The sequence below is a fragment of the Lagenorhynchus albirostris genome, chromosome 14 (assembly GCF_949774975.1).
Source record: "Lagenorhynchus albirostris chromosome 14, mLagAlb1.1, whole genome shotgun sequence".
NCBI classification, from domain to species: domain Eukaryota; kingdom Metazoa; phylum Chordata; class Mammalia; order Artiodactyla; family Delphinidae; genus Lagenorhynchus; species Lagenorhynchus albirostris.
This window is the reverse complement of record NC_083108.1, coordinates 19,294,945-19,320,940: the sequence shown is the minus strand read 5'-3', so window position 1 is coordinate 19,320,940 and position 25,996 is coordinate 19,294,945. Positions and strand designations below refer to the sequence as shown.

Sequence of the window (25,996 nt, the reverse complement as noted above, 5' to 3'; positions counted from 1 at the left end):
ATATAAGAGTCCAGTTGTGTATATGGCACATTATTAAATTAAGCCCAAGTTAATAACATGTAGTTTCAGAGCTCTTAGCAACAAAATTATTGTTGAACGTAATAATAGCTGTGAATTTTGATTTAGTCTGTTTCAAAGAAAAATGTGTACTGTTCTTAAAACTGAGTTACATTCACGGTAATATTATAAATATATAGTTTTTTATATGCATGGGTATAGAGTTCTAAATCTGGAAAGTTAACAGAAAAGTTAACTTCAGCATGATAGCCTCAGGAATTTAAGTTTATTGAGTTTTTAAGCTACTATAAAGTCCAAATTGTAGTATGAAGTGAGAGCCATACTTGCCTTGTGCTGTTCCCCCTAAATACTTATTTTTCACAGTTTCCTATCATAATCCTCTACCCAGAGGGAATCAGTCCTTCTTGAAGGCAAGAAGGGATTCTCAGGAATGACCAAAACAAGGTCATCTTGGCAGGTAGTTTAATATTAATGAGCCTTTTCTGCTTAAGAACCGACAACGGCCTCCCATAAAATGGTACCATCCTTGCTTTAGAAAGGAGAACAAAACATTGCAGATGAAACTGGATGAGGCTGTTCTCAAAGATGCCAAGAAGGAATAAAGGGAATCTCAAATGTAAGCAAACCACAGCTCTCTCCTAGGCCGTTTCTGGAACAGGAATCTTTGACGCCCTTACAGGAAAGGTAACCCTAATATAATTGATTTGCTCAGCTCCTTGGTGCACCATCTTAGACTAAAAGTATCTACTGGTTTCTGAATTGCTTTTCGTTTATTTAGCTGTACTTCTGGAAAGGTGGAAGTCATCCAAAGCCCCAGGTGGTTCAGAACAGAAACCTGCTCTTTTCCCACCCTCAGCCTGGGACATTTCTGGTTAGTTTTTCAGGTCTTTCAGGTCAGGAGAGCATGAAACAGACCAACTATTCCCATAAAGCTCAGCTCACAATTAATCCAGTTGCCTGAGTTGATTCATAGAGGTAGGTTAACCAACAGTTCAGCTCTTAAGCAAGTTTTTGCAGTGTTGAGAGACAGGAAAACAATGACAGTAAAAACAGACAGGACAAACCAGGGGTTTCCCATGAAGGGTATGCCACTTTCTGGAGCTGGTGGCTAAAAGGGAGCGATTTTTCACTCATTATTAGATGTAGTATGGAGCTGACATTTATTATATAGTAGTAGGAAGTAGCAACACCACAAAGCACAATAAAAACCTATTGTAAACCCCATAAATGGAGTTCAGAGTATTACTTAATTTGTTTCACACCCTTTGCATTATTTATATTCTTTAAATATTAACCTTCTCTTATAGGCCCTCCTTAAATGAGGGAAACTTGTCTGGATTATCAGTAATGAGAATGAAATGCTGTTTAACACACAGCCAAAAAATCTTCAGTAAGTTGTCTTTTCTAACTAAACAACTGCTGAATGCAGTGAGAAAAAGGACTTAAGTTTCTTGTTCATTTATTCAACAAATATTCATTAATAGTGTCAAGCCCTGTTCTGGGCTGTGTGTGGACAGAGGTGGACCAAATGGACCAAAATGCCAGACCCCAGAGAGCTTGCCTTTTACTTTAGAGAACAAACGAGATGAGCAAGTTGGATCCATGCTATATCGGAGATAAGAGCTAAGGAGAGAATATAAAGCAGAGGAAGCACACAGAAAGTGGCAGTGGCACGGCCCAGGCTGTGCTGAAATTTTAGATCAAGTGCCCAGGGAAAGTCTCACTGAGAAAGTGACATTTGAAGGTTGCTCTGAAGGAAGCCAGGCAGCATACCTTGTGGTTATGGGGAGGAAGAGCTGTCTAGACTGAAGGAACGACAAGCAGGGGTTTGCCTGGCATCTTCCAGGAGCAGCAAAGAAGCCTGTCTGTATGTCTGGGGGTGGGGCGATAATGGGGCAGGTCACAGAAGGCTTTTGAAAGTACATGTTGGCTTTTGATTTTTATTCGGAGTAGAAGAAGACGACTAGCATTTAGATATTGTCTATTGAAAAGAAGAGTTTAGAGAGTAGAAAGCAGGGGCTGGAGAGGGGCACAAGGTGAGGCTGGAGAGAAGTGGGAAGCCATTGCAAAGGCTCGATAAGATGTGAGAAAACTAAGTCCACTGCATGACTTATTCACTGTAGAGATGGTTTGTACCGAGAAGAGGAACTAAGTCACCTTCAACCCCTCTTCCAAAACTGTGATCCTACAAACACAAGAAAGGACACAATTTGTTTGGTATGTGATAGATATTCTAGATCACAAATTAAGAGATAATAGTGAGAGTTTAGTTAATACAGTTGTAAAAAATAATATCAAAGTAAAGTAAGTTGTAGCTGTGATACAAACCAAATGCCTAATATCCAGAAATGCAGGACCAACATATTTTTAGTAGGTAAAAAGGACATCAAGACCCACTCACATAATCTGGGAGAAATTTTAGAGAAGGCAGATATAGATATCATAAATTGGTGGGATTTAAATCAAACCTTTAAGAAGCCCATCATTAATCAAATTCTACTAGTGCTGAATAGTATGGCTATGGGTATGGCATTCAGCCTCCTTAAGGCATAATTTTCTCTTGTGTAAAATAAAAGCAATAGATTGGTTATTTTAATATCCCTGTTGTCTAGCTCTAGGCCTGGGTAACCTACAGCTCTTACTTCATGTTTAGTTCCTTACCTTCCTTTTTTTCCTTGTTTCTTTCCTCGCTTTCATTTATGTACCTATTACCCATTTAGTTAGATAGATAGATATTCATAGTTATAGATGTTTTTATGTGTGTGAGTATCAATATTCATAGATATAGATGTATATATGTGTAAGTATATACACACACACAGAGAGATAAAGAAAAAAGAGAAATACATAAACTCTATAAAAGAGGAAAATTTTCATTTTAAGAGGCTTAGGAAAAAAATACAAGATTTTATTTTAGTTTTCTTTCTGTAGCCCATAAATTTATTTTCAATTATAGTGAACTTGGGGTCAACCCGATCTGTTTTCTTGTTGCTCTCTTCTTAACTTTCTCAGAAAAATGAAACTGTGTGTTAAGTCTGACCTGAGGGATACACCAGAACAAAAATAATTAGAAAAAGCAAAATGGGTTTGTATGATATTTGTCCAATCTAACTTAGGCAAGGTCCTCAGAGCCTGAGAAGTTCTTTAAAAGAGGTACTCAGTTCTCATGGACTGTTATTCAAAATATACTGTTTTCATAAACAAAATGTACTGTTGATAAGTGTTTCTGGATATGTCAAAATGGTAAAAAATATAGAACGAACGTAGATTTTTCAAAGAGGGAACAAAAAATGAAGCATCTCTTAGTGCTTAAAAAAAGTAGAAACCTTTTCCAAGATCAAGAACTGCCTTATATTGACCCAAGGCACCTTCTTGGACTGACTTAGGCTTCCGATTTTCTGAAATTTTTTTCCAAATGCTGGGAAGTACAGGAGCAATGCACCTCATTTGCTAATTTCTTAATTTCTTGTGTGAACTAAAGATGAATACCACAAGTAAATACGTGGAAACTGTTACTCCCAGTCTCTGCCCCTATCCCTCCCCGATTCAACCTTTGATCCTAATCATTCCAAGGTTGGCAATGCCAGTTATCAAAGGCTGCTTCTCAGGGTTTGGAAGTGAAAGCTTCTATTAGAAACAATATAGAAAACAAACACTGCAAAACATATCTTAGGAAAAAGTCACTTTAGTGAAAATATCCTTGTATTTATAACTGAGGGGTAAAAACATACTGAAACAGGTTTAAATGAATAGGACATGATATGACAAAGACCTATTCTTTAATCTTAAGTTAGAAATGGGATGCTAAGAAGATGTGGTATATAATATAAAATATATATATTATAAATGTATATATATATATACACACACACACATACAATGGAATGCTACTCAGCCATAAAAAAGAATGAAATTTTGCCATTTGCAGCAACATGGATGGACTTGGAGGGCATTACACTAAGTCCTGAACTAAGTCAGCTGAACTAAGTCAGAAAAAGGTAAATACTGTATGATATCACTTATACATGGAATCTAAAAAGTACAACAAACTAGTGAATATAACAAAAAGAAGCAGACTCACAGATATAGAGAACAAACTAGTGGTTACCAGTGGGGGGGGCAAGGTAGGGTGGGGTAGTGGGAGGTACAAACTATTAGGTGTAAGATAGGCTCAAGGATGTATTGTATAATATGGGGAGTATAGCCAGTATTTTGTAATAACTGTAAATGGAAAGAAACCTTTAAAAATTGTATAAAAATTTAAAAATTAAAAAAAAAAAAGAAACGGGATGCTAGTTGATGAAGACTACATGGTAGCAATAAAGTGTGATGAACAACTTTGGGTTTGCTTTTTTCTCAGGACCACACTAGGCCATCATCAGGTTCTAGTCATTTTGAAATTGACCTATTTAATTTCCCCAAATACCCCTTGTTAGGTGATAATTTTGCACTTAGCTACTAGAAAACCCAACGAAACAAAAGTAGAATGTATAACTCATTAGTAGGCTCCTGGATTGCTTCTCTATTTATTTTTTGGCATTTTTTTTTCCAATTTTTATTAAAATATTGTTGATTTACAGTGTTCTGTTAGTTTCAGGTGTACAGCAAAGTGATATATATATATATAGATGATAGATAGATAGATATTCTTTTTTAGATTCTTTTCCATTATAGGTTATTACAAGATATCGAGTACAGCTGCCTGTGCTATACAGTAGGTCCTTGTTGGTTATCTATTTTATATATAGTAGTGTGTATTTTTGTTTGAATTTTTTTTATACAGCAGGTTCTTATTAGTCATCCATTTTATACACATCACTGTATACATGTCAATCCCAATCGCCCAATTCATCACACCCATCCCCACACCCCTACCGTTTTCCCCCCTTGGTGTCCATACGTTTGTTCTCTACATCTGTGTCTCAACTTCTGCCCTGCAAACCGGTTCATCTGTACCATTTTTCTAGATTCCACATATATGCGTTAATATGCGATATTTGTTTTTCTCTTTCTGACTTACTTCACTCTGTATGACAATTTCTAGATTCATCCATGTCTCTACAAATGACCCAATTTCGTTCCTTTTTATGGCTGAGTAATATTCCATTGTATATATGTAGCACTCCTTCTTTATCCATTCATCTGTCGATGGGCATTTAGGTTGCGTCCATGACCTGGCTATTGTAAATAGTGCTGCAATGAACATTGGGGTGCATGTGTCTTACTGAATTATGGTTTTCTCTGAGTATAAGCCCAGTAGTGGTATTGCTGGGTCATATGGTAATTCTATTTTTAGTTCTTTAAGGAACCTCCATACTGTTCTCCATAGTGCCTGTATCAATTTACATTCCCACCAACGGTGCAAGAGGGTTCCCTTTTCTACACACCCTCTCCAGCATTTGTTGTTTGTAGATTTTCTGATGATGCCCATTCTAACTGGTGTGAGGTGATACCTCATTGTAGTTTTGATTTGCATTTCTCTAATAATTAGTGATGTTGAGCAGCTTTTCATGTGCTTCTTGGCCATCTGTATATCCTCTTTGGAGAAATGTCTATTTAGGTCTTCTGCCCATTTTTGGATTGGGTTGTTTGTTTTTTTAATATTGAGCTGCATGAGCTGTTTATATATTTTGGAGATTAATCCTTTGTCCATTGATTTGTTTGCAAATATTTTCTCCCATTCTGAGGTTTGTCTTTTTGTCTTCTTTGTAGTTTCCTTTGCTTTGCAGAAGCTTTTAAGTTTCATTAGGTCCCATTTGTTTATTTTGTTTTTATTTCCATTACTCTAGGAGATGGGTCAAAAAAGATTTATGGGTCATAAATCTTGCTGTGATTTATGTCAAAGAGTGTTCTTCCTGTGTTTTATGGTGTCTGGTCTTACATTTAGGTCTCTAAACCATTTTGAGTTTATTTTTGTGTATGGTGTTAGGGACTGTTCTAATTTCATTCTTTTACATGGAGCTGTCCAGTTTTCCCAGCACCACTTATTGAAGAGACTGTCTTTTCTCCATTGATAACCTTGCCTCCTTTGTCATAGATTAGTTGACCAGAGGTGCGTGGGTTTATCTCTGGGCTTTCTATCCTGTTCCATTGATCTATATTTCTGTTTTTGTGCCAATACCATATTGTCTTGATTACTGTAGCTTTGTAGTATAGTCTGAAGTTAGGGAGTCTGATTCCTCCAGCTCCGTTTTTTTTTCCCCTCAAGAGTGCTTTGGCTATTCGGGGTCTTTTGTGTCTCCATACAGATTTTAAGATTTTTTGTTCTAGTTCTGTAAAAAATGCCATTGGTAGTTTGATAGGGATTGCATTGAATCTATCGCTTGCTTTGGGTAGTATAGTCATTTTCACAATATTGATTCTTCCAATCCAAGAACATGGTATATCTCTCCATCTGTTGGTATCATCTTTAATTTCTTTCAACAGTGTCTTATAGTTTTCTGCATACAGGTCTTTTGTCTCCCTAGGTAGGCTTATTCCTAGATATTTTATTCTTTTTGTTGCAGTGGTAAATGGGAGTGTTTCCTTAATTTCTCTATCAGATTTTTCATCATTAGTGTATAGGAATGCAAGAGATTTCTGTGTATTAATTTCATATCCTGCAAATTTACCAAATTCATTGATTAGCTGTAGTAGTCTTCTGGCGACATCTTTAGGGTTCTCTATGTATAGTATCATGTGATCTGCAACAGTGACAGTTTTACTTCTTCTTTTCCAATTTGTATTCGTTTTATTTCTTTTTCTTCTCTGCCATGGCTAGGACTTCCAAAACTATGTTGAATAATAGTGGCGAGAGTGGACATCCTTGTCTTGTTCCTGATCTTAAAGGAAATGCTTTCAGTTTTTCACCATTGAGAATGATGTTTCCTGTGGGTTTGTCGTATATAGCCTTTATTACGTTGAGGTAGGTTCCCTCTATGCCCACTTTCTGGAGAGTTTTTATCATAAATGGTGTTGAATTTTGTCAAAAGCTTTTTCTGTATCTATTGAGAGGATCATATGGTTTTTATTCTTCAATTTGTTAATATGGTGTATCACAGTGTTTGATTTGCATATATTGAAGAATCCTTGCATCCTTGGGGTAAATCCCACTTGATCATGATGTATGATTCTTTTAATGTGTTGTTGGATTCTGTTTGCTAGTATTTTGTTGAGGATTTTTGCATCTATATTCATCAGTGATATTGGTCTGTAATTTTCTTTTTTTGTAGTATCTTTGTCTGGTTTGGTATTAGGGTGATGATGGCCTCATAAAATGAGTTTGGGAGTGTTCCTTCCTCTGCAATTTTTTTGGAAGAGTTTGAGAAGGATGGGTGTTAACTCTTCTCTAAATGTTTGAAAGAATTCACCTGTGAAGCCATCTGGTCCTGGACTTTTGTTTGTTGGGAGATTTTTAATCACGGTTTCAGTTTCATTACTTGTGATTTGGTCTGTTCATATTTTCTATTTCTCCTGGTTCAGTCTTGGAAGGTTATACCTTTCTAAGAATTTGTCCATTTCTTCCAGGTAGTCCATTTTATTGGCATAGAGTTGCTTGTAGTAGGCTCTTAGGATGCTTTGTATTTCTGCGGTGTCTGTTGTAACTTCTCCTTTTTCATTTCTAATTTTATTGATTTGAGTCCTCTTCCTCTTTTTCTTGATGAGTCTGGCTAATGGTTTATCAATTTTGTTTATCTTCTCAAAGAACCAGCTTTTAGTTTTATTGATCTTTGCTATTGTTTTCTTTGTTTCTATTTCATTTGTTTCTGCTCTGATCTTTATGATTTCTTTCCTTCTGCAAACTTTGGGTTTTGTTTGTTCTTTCTCTAGTTCCTTTAGGCATAAGGTTAGATTATTTATTTGAGATTTTTCTTGTTTCTTAAGGTAGACCTGTATGGCTATAAACTTCCCTGTTACAACTGCGTTTGCCGCATTGCATAGGTTTTGGATTATCGTGTTTTCTTCGTCATTTGTCTCTAGGTATTTTTTGATTTCCTCTTTGATTTCTTCAGTGATATCTTGGTTAATTAGTAATGTATTGTTTACCCTCCATGTGTTTCTTTTATTTACGTTTTTTTTTCCCTGTAATTGATTTCTAATCTCATAGCGTTGTGGTCAGAAAAAATACTTGATATAATTTCAATTTTCTTAAATTTACTGAGGCATGATTTGTGACCCAAGATGTGATCTATCCTGGAGAGTGTTCCGTGTGCATTGAGAAGAAAGTGCAATCTGCTGTTTTTGGATGGAATATCCTATGAATATCAATTAAATCTACCTGGTCTATTGTGTCATTTAAGGCTTGTGTTTCCTTATTAATTTTCAGTTTGGATGATCTGTCCATTGGTGTAAGTGAGGTGTTAAAGTCCCCCACTATTCTTGTTTTACTGTTGATTTCCTCTTTTACAGCTGTTAGCAGTTGCCTTATGTATTGAGGTCCTCCTATGTTGGGTGCATATATATTTACAATTTTTATATCTTCTTCTTGGATTGATCCCTTGATAATTATGTAGTGTCCTTCCTTGTCTCTTGTCACATTCTTTATTTTAAAGTCTATTTTATCTGATACGAGTATTGCTACTCCAGCTTTCTTTTGATTTCCATTTGCATGGAATATCTTTTTCCATCCCCTCACTTTCAGTCAGAATGTGTCCCTAGGTCTGATGTGGGTGTCTTGTAGACAGCATATATATGGGTCTTGTTTTTGTATCCATTCAGCAAGCCTGTGTCTTTTGGTTGGAGCATTTAATCCATTCACATTTAAAGTAATTATCGATATGCATGTTCCTATTACCATTTTCTTAATTGTTTTGGGTTTGTTTTTGTAGGTCCTTTTCTTCTCTAGTGTTTCCCAGTTAGAGAAGTTCCTTTAGCATTTGTTGTAAGGCTGGTTTGGTGGTGCTGAATTTTCTTAGGTTTTGCTTGTCTGTAAAGCTTTTGATTTCTCCATTGAATTTGAATGAGATCCTTGCCTGGTAGAGTAATCTTGTTTGTACGTTCTTCCCTTTCATCACTTTAAGTATACCATGCCACTCCCTTCTGGCTTGTAGAATTTCTGCTGAGAAATCAGCTGTTAACCTTCTGGGAGTTTCCTTGTATGTTATTTGTCGTTTTTCCCTTGCTGCTTTCAATAATTTTTCTTTGTCTTTAACGTATGCCAATTTGATTACTGTGTGTCTCAGTGCGTTTCTCCTTGGGTTTATCCTGTATGGGACTCTCTGCGCTTCCTGGACTTGGGTGGCTATTTCCTTTCCCATGTTAGGGAAGTTTTCAACTATAATCTCTTCAAATATTTTCTCGGTCCTTTCTCTCTGTCTTCTCCTTCTGGGACCCCTATGATGCGAATGTTGTTGTGTTTAATGTTGTCCCACAGGTCTCTTAGGCTGTCTTCATTTCTTTTCATTCTTTTTTCTTTATTATGTTCCACAGCAGTGAATTCCACCATTCTGTTTTCCTGGTCACTTATCTGTTCTTCTGCCTCAGTTATTCTGCTATTGATTCCTTCTAGTGTATTTTTCATTTCATTTATTGTGTTGTTCATCTCTGTTTGTTTGGTTTTGTTTTTCTTTTTTTGTGGTACGCGGGCCTCTCACTCTTGTGGCCTCTCCCGTTGCAGAGCACAGGCTCTGGACGCGCAGGCTCAGTGGCCATGGCTCACGGGGCCAGCCGCTCCGCAGCATGTGGGATCTTCCCGGACCGGGGCATGAACCTGTGTCCCCTGCATCGGCAGGCGGACTCTCAACCACTGCGCCACCAGGGAAGCCCCCATCTCTGTTTGTTTGTTCTTTAATTCTTCTAGATCCTTGTTAAACATTTCTTGCATCTTCTCGATCTCTGCCTCCATTCTTTTTCTGAGGTCCTGGATCATCTTCACTATCATTATTCTGAATTCTTTTTCTGGAAGATTGCCTATCTCCATTTCATTTAGTTGTTTTTCTGGGGTTTTATCTTGTTCTTTCATCTGGTACATAGCCCTCTGCCTTTTCATCTTGTCTATCTTTCTGTGAATGTGGTTTTTGTTCCACAGGCTGCAGGGTTGTAGTTTTTCTTGCTTCTGCTGTCTGCCCTCTGGTGGATGAGGCTATCCTGGATAGCTTCTTAATTGAGGTGCCCTCTCCCCCCACTAGGAGTTTGCACATTTGGTGAGAAGTCATTCCGTTTAAGATCACAAAGAGTATACTTAGATAAAGGTGAGAATGAGGTGAGAAATGGAAGGTATGGACCCATGTCCCACATGTGTTTTGTCACCAGCTGTGGGCTTGCTTTGCTCAGCAGATTTGAAGGAAGCCTGGCATGTGTCTGTTTCCGGCGCAAGTTGGGGAGGAGGTCTTTGAGTTCTATGGTGTGGTTTTCTCTGTACAACAACTATCTGACAATAACTGAGTTGCTATGAAGATGAATTTCCTTTGAATTGTAATGTTCTTCTTTCTGGTTCCCAACAGCTTTGCTAATCAAGTGTGGTTTTCATGGTTCTGACTCATTACAGTTTTCATTCTTTCAAAGTCCACTTTGACTTTTTAAGACAACTCATGTGTGAGGCCCAGGGAACCGGAAACTCATTTCTTATCCTTTAATTCTTAGAAGGTGTTGGATTAGGGTGATTTTAGTGAAATAAAGCCTGAGGTACGGTGCGGTTTTTCTAGAGTAGTGTTGATTCTTAAAATCAATATAGTAAAAATGCAGACACCTATGGGGATAAGCTTGGCACCTTGAGAACAGAAAGCTAATTCAAAAGAGAAAAAGAAAAATTCAAATTCATAATGTTAGCTATATATAATGTTAGCTATATATTCAAAGAAAGATGTCTATTTCATCATAATATTTTATAACCAGTAGAAACGCTTTTATTTGTCTTATTTCTCAGGAATCATGTTTTTAAAAGTGTGTAGAAATTGAAATTGGAAGGTTAAAGAAATAGCTCTAAACTACTTTTAGTCTTTTCTACCATAACCATGTTATTGTGCATCATCACTTGACGCAAAGCATGAAAATAAAAATTATTTTTTTTCAAGAATTATTGACATCCTTTGGAGAGCACAAATTCTACCTGTGTCGTATAAACTTTAGAGAAGATGTCAAGTTAGTTATGTTAAATTTCACACATTATTACTTACAATAAAAAGATCTGCTCACCATGTTAAAACTAATAATAGCAACTTAATTTCTGGTACAATTTTTACATATCTGAATTTTTTACTAGAAATATTCCTTAAGTGCTTTTTTTGTGTCAGCAGCATATTTGGTACTTTGGTTGTAAAGATGGATAAGACATAGCTTGTGCCCTTGAAGAACTTAGAATCTGGTGCAGTAGATACATGAGCAGATAATTTGAGTGTAACCTGGTAAAGTTTAAGTTAGTGGTTTGGTTGCAGTATTGTGGTAATAAAGAGGAAGATAAATCTAAGGGGGTTAAAACTGTAGAGAGAACAGTTAGAAGTGGGAAATACAAATGGTCTGAAATTAGCTCAACGATTGTAAGGTTGGAGAAGTCAGAATAGGGAAATAATTAACTAGTGACGTTGACTAGATATTGGGAGAAAAGAGAGATTTTTATAGTTGCAACTGCTGGTTTTAAGGAGGCATTAGATGAATGAACAGTGGTCCCCCAAATTGAAATTAGGTGTAGAAAAGGTGAAGCGCATTGAAGGAGGAAGACATACTGCATTTGTGTACCTTTAGTGATTCAATTGGATTTGTTCAGGAAAATGGCTTCTGGAATCTAAATCTCCTAGGAGAGGTCAGGCTGGTAATAGTAACTGGGAAGTACTGGCCTGCAAGTGATCATGAAAATCCACAAGACCTAGTGCCGTCTCTTAAGGAGACCCTGGAAAGAGGGAGGAGTAGTAGCCATAAGATAGGAGTAATGATTTTCTTCCTATTCTGTCAGCACTGATTCGCTTTGGCTAATAATGACATTTAAGCTCTGGAAGGACTTTGGGGAAATGTAATGTTATATATAATTATGTTTATTATTATTATTATTAAATTGGGAGGATGTATTAAATATACCTGTAACTCTTAGTTACAGGTGCCATTTATCCCTTTCTGTGGGACAACCACTTTAAGCATTTCCTTTACCTAGAATTCTATTCACCCATATTTTCTCCCAGCCCCCCTTGTGAAAAATGAGAAGTCATAGCTCCATTAGGAATGTGTTCTAGTACCATAGAACAAAAAACCTAATAGATTACTAAAGTGATTGAATTTATTGATTTTGGCTCATTAATATCATGCTTTAATAACTGATGCCCAACCAGTATTAATTTAAGAACAAATTAACTGCCATTCTCTTTATTTTACTCAATAGCTTTTTTCTAGCTCTGCTGTGTCTGAATTTATGACACTTTTAACCTCAAGATCTGATTATGAAATCTCAACAAAATGTATCTCTGTGTTCTAAAAGAATTAAAGAATAATTATCTAGTAATGATTACTTTTAAAATTTCCAACCTATATAAAATATTGTTAAGTAATTGACTTGTAAATATATGTCTAACTGACCAAGTTTACGGAAAGTTATTTTCTGTCTCCCACCTCCTCTTCCCCACCCCATCTCCATCCCCATGTTAATACTCTTTCCAGTTCATTGTTTGAAAAAGTTTGGGAAATATTTTATTACATTTAAGAACATTCCTTATACAACCATCTGGCTGCCTCTCACTCTCCATCAAAGTATTTCTGATTATTAGATTATCAACATGAGAATATTCCGCATGAGTACTTGTCCAGTTGAGACGTTTCTCTCTGTTCCTTCTGGATTCAGGTGTTTAAAGTCTTCTTTGTTATGGATGCATCATTTCAGACATCTAGTTCTGAACAAATGTGTTTTTCCATAAAAGCTTCTTGTAATATGCCAATAGCTCAGTTATTTGTGTTCTGATTATTATAGATGGAGAAGGAAAAATTCTAAACAACATTTTAATGACTCATCTATGAGTTAGACACATAATCCATGTCTACAAATATCCCAGTCAAGATTTCTAATTAAATCCATGTTGACTTTAGTGCTTTTTGTTCTCCAGCATTTGGTTAGTTACATTATTTTTTTAACAATTTTTTTAATAATTTATTTTATTTATCTATTTATTTTTATTTTTGGCTGCGTTGGGTCTTCATTGCTGCACGCGGGCTTTCTCTAGTTGCGGCGAGCGGGGCTACTCTTCGTTGCAGAGCGCGGGCTCCTCACTGCGGTGGCTTCTCTTGTTGTGGAGCATAGGCTCTAGGTGCGCAGGCTTCAGTAGTTGCAGCTCATGGGCTCAGTAGTTGTGGCTCACGGGCTCTAGAGCACAGGCTCAGTAGTTGTGGTACACGGGCTTAGTTGCTCCGTGGCATGTGGGATCTTCCCGGACCAGGGCTCGAACCTGTGTCCGCTGCATTGGCAGGCGGATACTTAACCATTGTGCCACCAGGGAAGCCCTACTTACATTATTTACTAAGCTATTATCCAACCGTGATTGTGAATCTTCTAGAATCTAGATTATCCCATTCTGTAAATTCATCAAGATTTCATAGTCTCTTGGGAAATATCAGTGTATTTTTTTTCTTGTATGAGGTTTGAATATATGTAAGCTAACATTAGGGACACAAATCTCTTGTTTTTGTCACTCCTACTTGTGTGGGAGTATAATAGTAAATATGAAGAAAAGACAAATATCATTACTGCAAAAAAATCCTTTGTATAACTTATGATGAACATTTGTATATCACTATAAATTATGACTGTTTGACATGGTTGTCAAGGGTGAAAATTTGCACTGATGTTTAACCTTGGATTAAAGACTGACAGCAAGCATCCTCATTTTCAGCTTTGAAATATCATCATCCGAAGAATGCATTCAATGAATGCACCAATTTTCAAGTCTAGGCCATTGTGGAAGAAAATCAAAAGTTTGGTAATTTTTATTTTAATGGGTACAGCTTTACAAATTCTACTTTCTCTTACAACTGCTTCCTGTTTGGAATAATTTTTTGCATGTAACTTGTTGAGATTTCAGGACACTAATACAGGCTACATGCCAAAGTATGAAAGAGGTGAAAGAAGGTTAAACAAACGTTTTTCCCATTCTATCCATAATCTTTATGAGTCTAGTTTCTTTTAATATGATTGACAAAATTGGCCCCAGGCACATTTAAAGGCAAAATTGAACTGAGTGACCCAAGCAACAGGGACGTCTTCTCCAAATCACAGAGTCCCAGTGAAAGGGGTATATATGGGCAGAAATAGAAGTTTTTATCTATTTAGGGCCTTTCTCTTGTCCTGATACTGAGAGCATATATAAAATCCAGTACTAATTAAGAAAACCCTAAGGAGTAGACTAGATCTTGAATAATATTTTTTGTTTGTTACAGCAAATATCACTTAATTCTGATTACTTTAAAAATATTCCTGTTTAACTGGATCTGAAATGAATTTATATTAGAATTAAATAGATTGAATATTTTTATGATATCCATTCCAGGAGTGAGTTTCCAGAACTACATTTATACTGTAGCCATGGTGTCTATGAGTAAATCTGTAACATTCTTAACAATAGTAGGTTTTACCATGAAGCTTTATTAAGGAAGAAACAAAAGATGCTTTTCTGCAGACTTTTTGTAAACATGATATATCCTCAGCTTCTCCTGTGTAATTGGAAATAATGAAGGTTTTTATAAGGCCAAATATTCCCTACAGCCCCTAAACTCCTGTCTAGGTGAATAGTTTTATTACATATCTGTTATATCATGGAGGGAAGACTATCTCCTTGAATCTTTTTTCTTTGACATTAATTGAAGGTGGAGCAAGGAATTTTCTTTTTAGTACAAGTCAGAACTTTATCTCAGAGCCCCCTTTTATCTCTTTTGATACTTTTCTACAGTGCTAGTACCAATTTGTTGCTACCAATTTGTTGTAGCTGTAAACAGCTAATGAATCACTCTTCCTGGTAAGCAGGTTTGCTTTAAAACATGTAGCAAAAATCCAAAGGTATGCCTAATGTTAGAAGTTCCAGGCTTAAGAATAGAGTTGTAGGGGAACAATTTGGTACAAAAAGAACTTTATCAGTAAAAGCTGATGTAGCCTATGTGGATGGTGATGCCCTGGCTGAGAATTCCTGGAGCAGCCACTATCTAAAATCTTCCATTACCAGGGCAGAATCTGGGTTAGATAGATATTCAAATCCCTAGTTCTGAAAATATGGTCCCTTCGTAGAAAGGATGACCTTTCGGTAGAGCCTCTTAAGTCCATCCTCGGAAAGGTTCTTTCACAGAGTTTGAGACTTGATCACCAAAACTGTTCGAAACACTTAACTGTGTATTCTTGACAGTAAGTTCTTAGTTTCCTGTCTTCTGGGTGAACATGACAAGTATATGTAAATAAACTCAGTTGATAAACTGGCAGACATTCTGGTTAGTCTGCAGGTTAAATTAATAGTAACTGCCTGAGTGTTTTTCCATCAGGAATGGTGACATTTTTCTTAGGTAACCTCAGCCAACTGCTAATATAAGAGGTGGTCTCATAAAAAACTGTAGTTTCTCTAAATAGATTCAGATCCACAATGGCAAACTAAATAGCCAAACTTATAGACACAAAAGATCTCGCTCTTTTTTTTTAAATAGATCTCTATTGGAGTATAATTGCTTCACAATACTGTGTTAGTTTCTTTTGTACAACAAAGTGAATCAGCCATATGCATACATACAGTTGTTTGTATCTTGGTAATTTTAGAGTAATCCTTAACACCATCAATGCCCTCTGAGTTGCTGCCTTCAGAAATGGATACCCATCTACTGTTCAGTTCATTTTCTAGCCTGCCAGCCTAGAAAAACAGACTTATTACATAGAATAAAATGGTTCAAAACTGAGGATTTCAACAATTCACAGGAACCACAAAGAGATAACAGTTTGATTTTCCTTAGAGACAGAAACATACCTTATGGATCATTGTAAGCAAAATGGAGTCCAGTATTTGCCACATAAAAATATTTGGAAGCATTGTCAAGTAACAAGAAAGGTCAAATGTCACATGGCATAAGACCGCTATGGAAGAAATAGCCCTAAAATAAAATTACTTAGTTCATTATGGGAAAATTTAGCCCTGGTTTTCTGTCTGTACTTGGCTTATTTCCAAACAATAATTAATTTTAAGTCAGTGAAATTTAGAACACTGTCATGAAAGTGGTTGACCCTCTTGTTTGAAAGAAGTGATATGTAAGCAGTTTCTCATTTATTCCACTATATGGAAAACCTATGTCGGATAACTACTGAAATTTTTAGAAATATTTTATGGATTTTTCTTTGCAGAACTACTAGAACATGTAAACAACACTGAAATAATTTCTAGTATCTTTTCAAGGACTTGAGGTTTGTGAGCTATTTTTCAGAAAGAGAGTTCTGTAAAGCTTTATGTTTGAAAGGAAATTTATAGATATTTTCAAATAATTTTTAAGCATAACACAGTTTATCGGGACATTATCAACTCCATCAAAGCTTAGATGATAATATCAAAAAAACAAAGAAAATATCCATTGAGAACTTATCAATAGGCTAGGTAGAATTCCTTTTTACTGTGGGTCAAAGCAGAATTCAAAACACTGACTGCAATATATGTTAAAACACCGATTACCATTAGGTTTTATCTGTCTCTACTTCTAAGAGCAAAAAGCCTATTTAAAAATATTCTTTGTTCGGAGGGCTGCTGCAACCAAAATTTTCACCTTAGATTTTCTAGTTTCAGGCAAACGTATCTTGAATTCATGCATTTATATTATTTTTTCATGAGCTGAAACTGTAGATTTCTATAAGGTCAGTCACTGTCCTTCAAACTTACTTGTACCCTTGTCACTGGGCATTGTGTCAGCAAGTAATATAACCTGATGAGAGTTTGTGGTTAAACTTTTTCTGGTGATTGAGGTTCAGGAAGGCATTAAAAAAATTAGCACCTCATACTGTTGTTATTTGTTAAAGCTTTGTGGTAATAGTGTACCTATAATTTTACATTTTCAATAAAATTCATTATTTTGTCTTAGCAGTGGTAAACTGCCCTATATTAAGAAGATGTTTCTGACAGGAGAACTTGCACTTGTGGTTTTAGAAATAGCATCAGGGATGTATTTGCACTCATCTTTCCTGTTTCCTCTCCTGATGTCCCAAGGGGCTAGGGCTTTGATATTAAACACATTAAACAACTGCCATGGCACCTGCTGACCAATAAGAATAACAACAGGAACATTTAAGCCACACTGCTGTGTACCTGGTGCATATCATCTGAGCCGGGGGACCAATGTCAAACTATTATAAAATAAAGCAGAGCAAACTGGCTTATTTGGAAATAAAACACATTCAAACTTTTAGCTCAATCCACTTGATTCTAATGCTTTAAAATATTCTGTGATAACAAGACGATTACTTCTATTCTCATGAAATATAAAATGTGAATGATAAAGTCTTCTTTGAAAGGTTTCTTCAAACTCTATAAAGTTTGGCCAAACTCTAGCTATACATTTTTCTCCCTTTTCAGATAATCAAGATTAAACTAATTAAAAAAAAACATGAATATTAGAGAAACCATTCCTCATATACTGGAATCTGTATGCCAGTTGCTCATCCAAATAGATTTAGGACCATAGTCCAAATGAAGCCCAGGAAGTACAAGTGTCCCAGAACTAGAAAAGCCCTTACCCTGAGATGGCTTTAGTGAGCAGAGAAGAATATCACAGTAATCAGGGTGGGGTCTGAAATAACAAGGGCGTGACTTGAAGAACCATGCCAAGTTCATGAATAAAGCACAGTGTACAATTATGGTTTATCTATACATCAGTATCTTCTACAGACAATAACTTTGTGAAAAAGGCATTGAATTAGCCATCAACCATGACAAAGAGCCATGAGTTAAAATATCTACAGAGCCCTGCGGTGCTAATAATCGCAATAATTTTCGCTGAATGAAAGATCCAAGAGAGTTAATTAGTGTTGATGGTAAGCCAAGTACAGGCAGAAAACCAGGCTGAATTTTCACTTCCTGAGCTAATAAGTTTTCATTCAGAGCTACTTCTTGCATAGTTGATCCCTGGAGGTCTTCACTAGGAGCAACATCCTAATTGAATAGACTGATCTGCTTTACTACTAGCCCTACAGAATTCATAAGAATCTTTCCCAGTCAGCCTTTCTGCCAGTTTTTGCCTAGTATGTGTCTTTATGTTGGTGTCACTGGGAAAATGGAGGTTTTGGGGAGGGGAGTGGCTGTTCCCGGTTTAATTCTGTTTCTCATCATCAACACTAGAAAGAGGGATCTTCCCTCTGAATCTGGTATTACAACTTTTACTAACAATTACTAACTTTTACTAACTAAGTACATATGAAGCTGCTTTTCCCTCAGACATTTTAGCATTGCAATACTTGGTCATATAGTCTGATACATGTTTCTAACTTTAGGGTAGGAATCTATTGGGGAAGAAAAGAGGTTCCCCTGAACTCCCCTAGGTAAGCAAGAAGTTCCCCTGAATTCCCCGAGGTAGGCAATAACGGATATAAAAAAAGGATCACTGCAATAGGAAAAAAGTAAAATTGTGAAATAGGTTAATGCAATCTCCTTTTTAGCCTCATCTTGTTTCTCCTATACTTTTCCCAGAGACCTGAGTCCCTTGTGGGACTCTCTGGTTGCTCCCTTTGCATCCGCTCCTCTTGTCTTTACCCTTCTCACGTTTCCACAGGATCAACAAAAAGTACCTGTCCCAGGTTGCATTCCCTGAGGGCCCTCCTTTCTACTCAATCATTTAGTATTCTAATTGTTACTAATGTGCTAATTGGCCAAAATATAATAAGATGTTCACCTTGGGAAAGCATACAATCCATCCTCGTGATTTACTGATTGTGTATTTGGGAATGTGCCTACTGGCTGAAATTCCTTTGTAACCCCCAAATCAATACTCATGGTGGTTTTGCAGGCGTTCACAGACACGCGTGGAGTGGGGAGAATTTCGTGCAAGTTCCCAGCTGAGGTCAAACAAGTTGACACTCTCCGTTCTTATTTCAACTCTCATACAGTAAACAAGTATCCTTTTCGTGGTTGTTTTAGAGCCACATTTTTTGCATTTTTGTGCTTTTAGATGGTAGTTTTTCTGTTTAAAATGGCTCCCAAGGATATTGCCGAAGGGCTAATGTTCCTAAGCTCAAAAAACTGTGATGTGTCCTATGAAGAATGTATGTGTGTTAGATGAACTTCATTCAGGCATGAGTTATTACGCTATTAGCTGAGTTCAATGTTTTTGAATCAGCAATCTATATTCAATAAGGTCTCTTTAAACAGAAACACACATAAAACAAGGTGATGTGTTGATCACTTGGTGAAAGTATTGTGACCAGAGGCTCACGGGAACCTCACCCTGTATTTTCCCTAGAAGTAATTCTTCAGTGTGTGCTAATTCAGTGTTGGCAGTGACTTTATAGAATAAAACTACCATAAATAACAAGAATTTACTTCTTCCCGTAAAAGCATTTGCAGTAGTTAAGGGCTAGTGATAAAAATGCAGTCAAGTAGCTAAAGGAAGAATAAAAAACAAGCAAAAACTGAGTCATGTAGTTCAGAATTAAAGAGAAGTAAAGTAGCTTAAAAAAAGAGAAACTTGATGCTTATTGTATTTAAGCAAAAAAACCCCTGAACTCTGATCTTCCGGGCAAAAAAGACAATGAGTACCACAGCTTTTCTTATCAGATTAAAGAAAGTATATCAATTTATTGAGAGAGACTTTTTTTTCTATTATTATGTTCTAAGAGTAACTGTATGGCACAAGCACAGACTAGATAATGTTTCTAATGGTAGTTTTATAAGTGATGTAGAAAAGGACCTTATGTGATTGCTTTCATATTGAAAACAAAGCCCAAGGCACAAATACTATTTCATCGTCCTAGGAAGGATTTCTAAAGGGATCTGAATGTTCTGTATATTGCTGGGACACTGACATGTAATGCAGTACTATCACAGGTATTATGCTGACATTTACATTCTAAAGAGCTTCAGAGGAAATGGTTGTAATAGTGGAGTTACCCAGTTCTCTGGTAAATTGGAGGAAGAGTTATCCTTGAGCAGGTGGCTGTTTTGGTGCCTCTAAAATCACTGTAGAACAAGGATATCTGCATTTGCCTGTGGATTAGAGAGTCAACAGGGGGAGGCCAGAAGAATGAGGAAGGCTATGGCCTCCAACCCACGCCAGACAACTCCAGTTAGGAACATGATGTTAACTAGAAGTATCATGTTGATTATGAGCATAAATGTACCTGAAACTGTCCCCTCCAAGCTTTGACTCTTTTAAATAGCAATGATCATTTTTATTTATTAATTAATACTACCACTGGTGCTAAGAATTTTCTGGTAAGATTTGGAGGAAGGTATAAATTATAGGCTCAACGAGTGAGTAAAGAAATGTTAAGAAAAAAATTCAGCGAAAGCTTATAAACTCATTTAAACCTCCCAACACATATTTCATGATTGTTGATGTCCAAAATCTTGGGCTTGATTTGTCCTGATTTGAATATTAACCCAATTCTTGTCAGAATTTATAAAAATAGGTGTTTATGTCTGTTTCATAACCCTATATTATCAGAAATTTTTATATAAAGTTTTTTATTGAGTGTTGGCCTTCATATTATTAAAATATTAAATGGGGAAAACTCATGGAACTTATTCATAAATAAATGTACAAATATTGCCCCAGACTCTAGATGAGGAGACATTTAAGGAGGAACAGGCTACTGACCTACAGGGGAAAAAAAAAAAAAAAAGACCTTCAGAAAACTGAGGGAAAAACATTTTTTAACCATTATGATTTATAAAAGATGTAAACCATTCAATTTCCCTATTTTTAAAATTAAGAAGAGTAAACAAAAAACTTGATTCAATTAGATGTAAAACTAGAGTTAAATGGAGATGCGATTTGATTTGTTGGAAACTATATGAATTTTTATGCAGATTAATTCTTGGTAATGCCTTACCAGAATGTGATACATTCTGAAAAATGTCCACTAAATCAAATATGTATAAATATGTTAAAAAGTAAATAAATTTCATGGTGCTGGGTGGGGTGGTAAAAAATAGGGAGATGGAGGGGTATCTGTTTCCATGAGTAAAAGTAATGTAAAATTCTCAATTACTCATGGCCTTTGGGACACGATCTTTGATGGTGTAGATCTAGCATTTTATACATATCCTTTCATTTTTTTCTTTCAAAGAAAATGCTCACTTTTTAAGGAATAAAGAAGAAAATAAATAGAATATTCAGATGATGGCATAAACATTGCTCTGCAAATATGGCGACCAACACTGACAAATGGAACCATTGCCCAGCCAACAGCACCTCTGGGGCATAGTCTTAAATGTTCAGTCCAGAGTTGATTTTTTAAAAGCCTGAATTTGGAATTGTAATACTGGCTGCTCAGAAGAGTAAATGTGTGATGAGAGAAAGCACAAAGTTTAAACATGGGGAAGTCAAATCTTGCCTAAACCTCAGCTGCCCTGCTCTGGTTGCACTTGGACTGGAGAGGACGATTACCTGCCTCACCACCACTCCCATCCCAATACCTGACAAAAATCCTGACAACTATTTAAGGAGTCTGTGGCTCTCCTCTCAATGGAATGATAGTTTTTGGTCAACTGTTTTTAAAACTAATTTTTTAAAGACTAAATATTAGCTTTCAATTGTCATATCCAACAGATAGACCCCTTCCTCCCACTCACCACACCCTGCAGTATAAAGAGGACAGATCATTGGGAAATGCACAGAAGGTGTAGATCAGAACAAATTCTGGAGAAGTCTTAGAAGACTTTCTAGTCATTCGTGTTAGAAAACGAAATATTCCTGTGTCTGATAAGCTGCGAAGATAGTACGGGTTTGATAAGTGAAGCAATGTTCTGCGTCTCCCTGGCAAATATTTACTCATACTTTTTAGACATTAAATCTGCTAAAGGTAGGCTCCAGTTAGAAACTTAATTTAACTAGTTAAATCCTTTGTCATGTAGCAAAGTACCCTCTCCATACATAGACCATCCATCACGTTTTGTATTAAGACCCCTAACTCCAGAGGACAATTATCAAACTCCGAGAATATCCCATTTTGTACCTTGTCCAAAACCAACTGAATCTGGGTCAGCCATATTACAGAAATAGCTTCCCTTCTAAAAAAGAATTTAACAGTTTATCTAAAAAGTAGACTCCCAATTGCACTCTAAATATGGTTACATTTGCATAAATGTCATTTATAAAAACGGCTGTCTTGGAACAGAAGGACCACATAAAGTGAAATATACCTGCATATTTACTTAGAAACAAACATGATACTTGCCCGCGTGTCCTTTTTCATAGCTCAGTAACTGATCTTAGCATATGAGAGTGCTCATTCATTGCTCTTCCTTTTTGCATCAATTTTCATGCCCAAGTACAAATGTCCTGACTTTAGGAATTCATATTCTTGAAGACAGTACAGTGATGTCTTGTGTTTAAAAGCAACAGGCTATGGATACTGAAAAACCTGGATTCAAACCCCAGACCTGCCAATCATTAAATGTGTGGTTCTGGGCAAGTCCACTAATGTTTCTGTTTTTCAGCATTTTCATTTGGAAAACCCCCAAAGATTATTGTGAGGATTAAATTAAATTAACATAATAGCAACTGAACAGGAGGTTGCTAATATTAATTCCCGTTATAGCCTGGCAACTCAGCAAGTGGTTGTTAATATTCTACTTACATCTAACTACCAGAGTATAATAGAATAAAATATTGGGGCCAATTTCAGTCAGTTTTATTTTCTAAGTGTATCATGTGTATTAGTTTTGTCTCCCTATAATGAATCTTCACTCCTTTTAGAACTTACTTTAAATTTTATAATTTTATTTTTTAAAAATATGTAATACATTCATATGTTTCAAAATTACAAAGGCACAAAAACTAAACAGTGAAAAGTATCTTTCCCTTCCTTGCCTCCTGTCTGGGTTTCCTCCCCAGAAGCAAATCTTCCAAATCCATTTTATGCATATCTAATTAAACAATTGGATTCACATATTCTTTTTTCTCTCTTTTTTTTGCACAAAATTAACATACTATTTAGCTTTGCCAAATGAAATACATGACATCCAGTTAAATGTGCAATATTTGAGACACACTTACACTAAAAAGTTAACTGGTGTTGTATCTGAAATTCAAATTTAACAGAGTGTCCTGAATTTTATTTGCTAACTCTGGCATCCCTATATCACTATTCACATTGTTTGGCATCTTGTTTGTCCACTTTTGTTTTTTTATTTTTTTCATGTTAGAATCATCTGGAATGGTTTTAAAACTTCCTGTATCCAAGTCATACACTTCAGACCAATTTCGTCAGAATCTCTAATGGTTGTACTTGGGCAACAGAATTTCCTTCAGTGATTGTCTTTAATTGAGGAATAATTTACACCCCAAAAAATGCACCCATTTTAAGTGTACAGTTCAATGAGCGTTGACAAATACACGCACCTGTTTTTACTTAACAATATATTTTGGCAATCACCCAAAAATGATTTCTTAAAGTGTAAATGCTTTAGAGCAAGCATTGTATTTTATGCTACTTTTCTTCCTTAACACTTGAGCACTCATTCGTGTTTCAGATAAATGCAGGCTGATTAGCCACAAAGTCCTTTATTGCAATCATTATTTAGGTTTAATGCACAAAATGAGAAATGTTATTAATGTTATTAATGAGTGTTTGCAACGCTAATTACAAAGACACACAGACATTGCAAAGAAATAGTTTCCCCGCAGTGCTTTATACAAAGAGATCAACTCCACCTGCTTGCTGTCTCCCCATTGGCTAAGTGGAGAGACGGGGCTTTACATGTACTGTATGACGGCACCCCCCGCCCCGCCCCCCCCTTACATCGGTGGGATCTGAGACCCAGGTTAAATAAAATAGAAGCCAGGTAGCTAGTAATTAGAGGAGCTGGGATTTGAACCATGTCTGACCTCAAAGTCTTGCTCAGGTCACATCCCAATCTGGCCTAATTTTGAGATTCCAGCTCTCTTAACACTCTTCAAAAACTCCTATTTTTAATTTGGAAAAAGATCTAGAGCAGCAGTTTCTGTTTCTCAGTGGATGACTATCTCAGCTAAAATACCTTCTTGAGAGAACCAGGCGGAGAGAAACCAAACAGGAAAAATTCCTTCAGGCTCAAGGCTCTTTCATGGCTATTAAATCCTTTAAGGTCGTTCTGGATTTTGTTGTTTGGTTCACCTGCCTTGTATCACCTGAGCGTGATGGACTTGTGAAAAAAGAGTTGAACAGACATAATGACAAGTTGTGAATTAGGGGGAAAGGAAGCAGTGTCTTTTGCTAATGAACCTTATCTTTCTGATCAAATTGGGTGTATGTCATATCCATGTCTGGATGTGTGACTAAATGAAGGAATTGAATTAAAACACTGGCAGTGTATATCTTGTCCTGCACATGGCGAGTGAATTCTATTTCTGGCTTAGCTGCTTTCATCTGTCTCCATATTTACGGCACTTTTTTGTGGGAGGGGGGGAATGAATCTATTTATTTCAAAGGTTATAACAGTGTTGTGAGACGGAGGAGTTAAAAGATGAGGAAAACACGCCAAATAAGACTCATATGGAACTGATTATACAATGAACAGTTAGGTCATATCACACCACCAGTCTCTTCATTGGAGATTGATGGTGGGAAATTCCATCACAGTACAGATTTTGGCACTTAATTTTCTTCATTTATTCCTTCATTTTTAAAAATTATTTATTTTTGGCTGCATTGGGTCTTCGTTGCTGCATGTGGGCTTTCTCTAGTTGCAGCAACGGGGGTGCGGCTACTCTTCGTTGCGGTGCACGGGCTTCTCCTTGCAGTGGCTTCTCTTGTTGTGGAGCACGGGCTCTAGGTGCACAGGCTTCAGTAGTTGTGGTGCACGGGCTCAGTAGTTGTGGCTCACGGGCTCTAGAGCACAGGCTCAGTGGTTGTGGCGCACGGGCTTAGTTGCTTTGCAGCATGTGGGATCTTCCCGGACCAGGGCTCAAACCCGTGTCCCCTGCATTGGCAGGCGGATTCTTAACCACTGGGCCACCAAGGAAGTCCCTATTCTTTCCATTTTAATTGAAGCAAATCTTGCACACTATAATGTGAAGAGATCATGAATATACACAGATTAATGACTATTTCAATATATAAAAATGTAACCAATGTCCAAATCAAGATAGAAAAATCCTAATTCCCCAGAAGGTCCCCTCATGTATACTGTACAACCACCACTGCCTCCACCACTGCCCCACTCTCATTTCCTTCGTACTCCCCTCTCTTGTACAACCGTTCTGATCTCCATCACTACAGATGAGTGTTGCCTGATCTTAACCTTCACATAACGTAAATGATAGAAGGGTTCTGTGACACGCCCCCTCTCCTCATGCGCATTCATGAAGATTCACCCATTTTGTTGCCTGTAATAGTAGGTTTTTCTCCTCCCTAGTGTTTTAGTTTCCATTACATGAATACTCTACAATGTCTATATGTACTTCAGTATTGGTGGACTTTTGTTGTTTCCAGTATGGATACAGTTTATTTGTGGGCTAGCACAAGGGCTTCTGTATTAACTCTTGTTCATTATCTCTTGAGGGGATGTAAATACTTACATCAGGAGGAGAGGAAGAGAAACTTTAAATACAGTTCTGAAGACACGCAAAAAACACACAGGACAATACAGACACTTTTGAAAGTCTCTTGCATGTAGCTGATGTTCAGTAAATGTTTGCTGAACTGTCTTGATGTTCTTTTTTAAAACTGAAGGTATACTATGTTCCGGGTATTTTGACAATGTGGAGACAACAGTGGGGCGGAATCTGAAAGCATAGTTATCATGGAATCAGAGACCATAAAGCTGCAATGGGATCTTAAATTCTTTTAATTTTGACAACTTCAATTCACCTAGAAGCATCTTTAGAAGTTCAACTAAACTTGAAATCTTAACATTCAGCAAAGAGTAGATGAGAAAGA

General features: G+C 36.6%; 1 protein-coding gene across 13 annotated transcripts in view; it reads left to right on the top strand.

Annotated features, from left to right (window-relative positions):
* RAB27B (RAB27B, member RAS oncogene family) overlaps positions 1-25,996 on the top strand; it is a 71,473-nt gene that overhangs the window by 1,109 nt on the left and 44,368 nt on the right. For 3 of the 13 annotated variants that reach the window (XM_060170834.1, XM_060170830.1, XM_060170831.1), the window contains exon 2: positions 554-634. The exons of 9 other annotated variants lie outside the window; for them this stretch is intronic. In XM_060170834.1, the coding sequence (XP_060026817.1) occupies positions 633-634 (2 nt within the window). In that variant the 5' untranslated portion in view covers positions 554-632. Of the gene's footprint in view, positions 1-553; positions 703-25,996 lie in introns of all 13 variants that reach the window. One more of the 13 variants, XM_060170829.1, reaches the window with a different exon arrangement.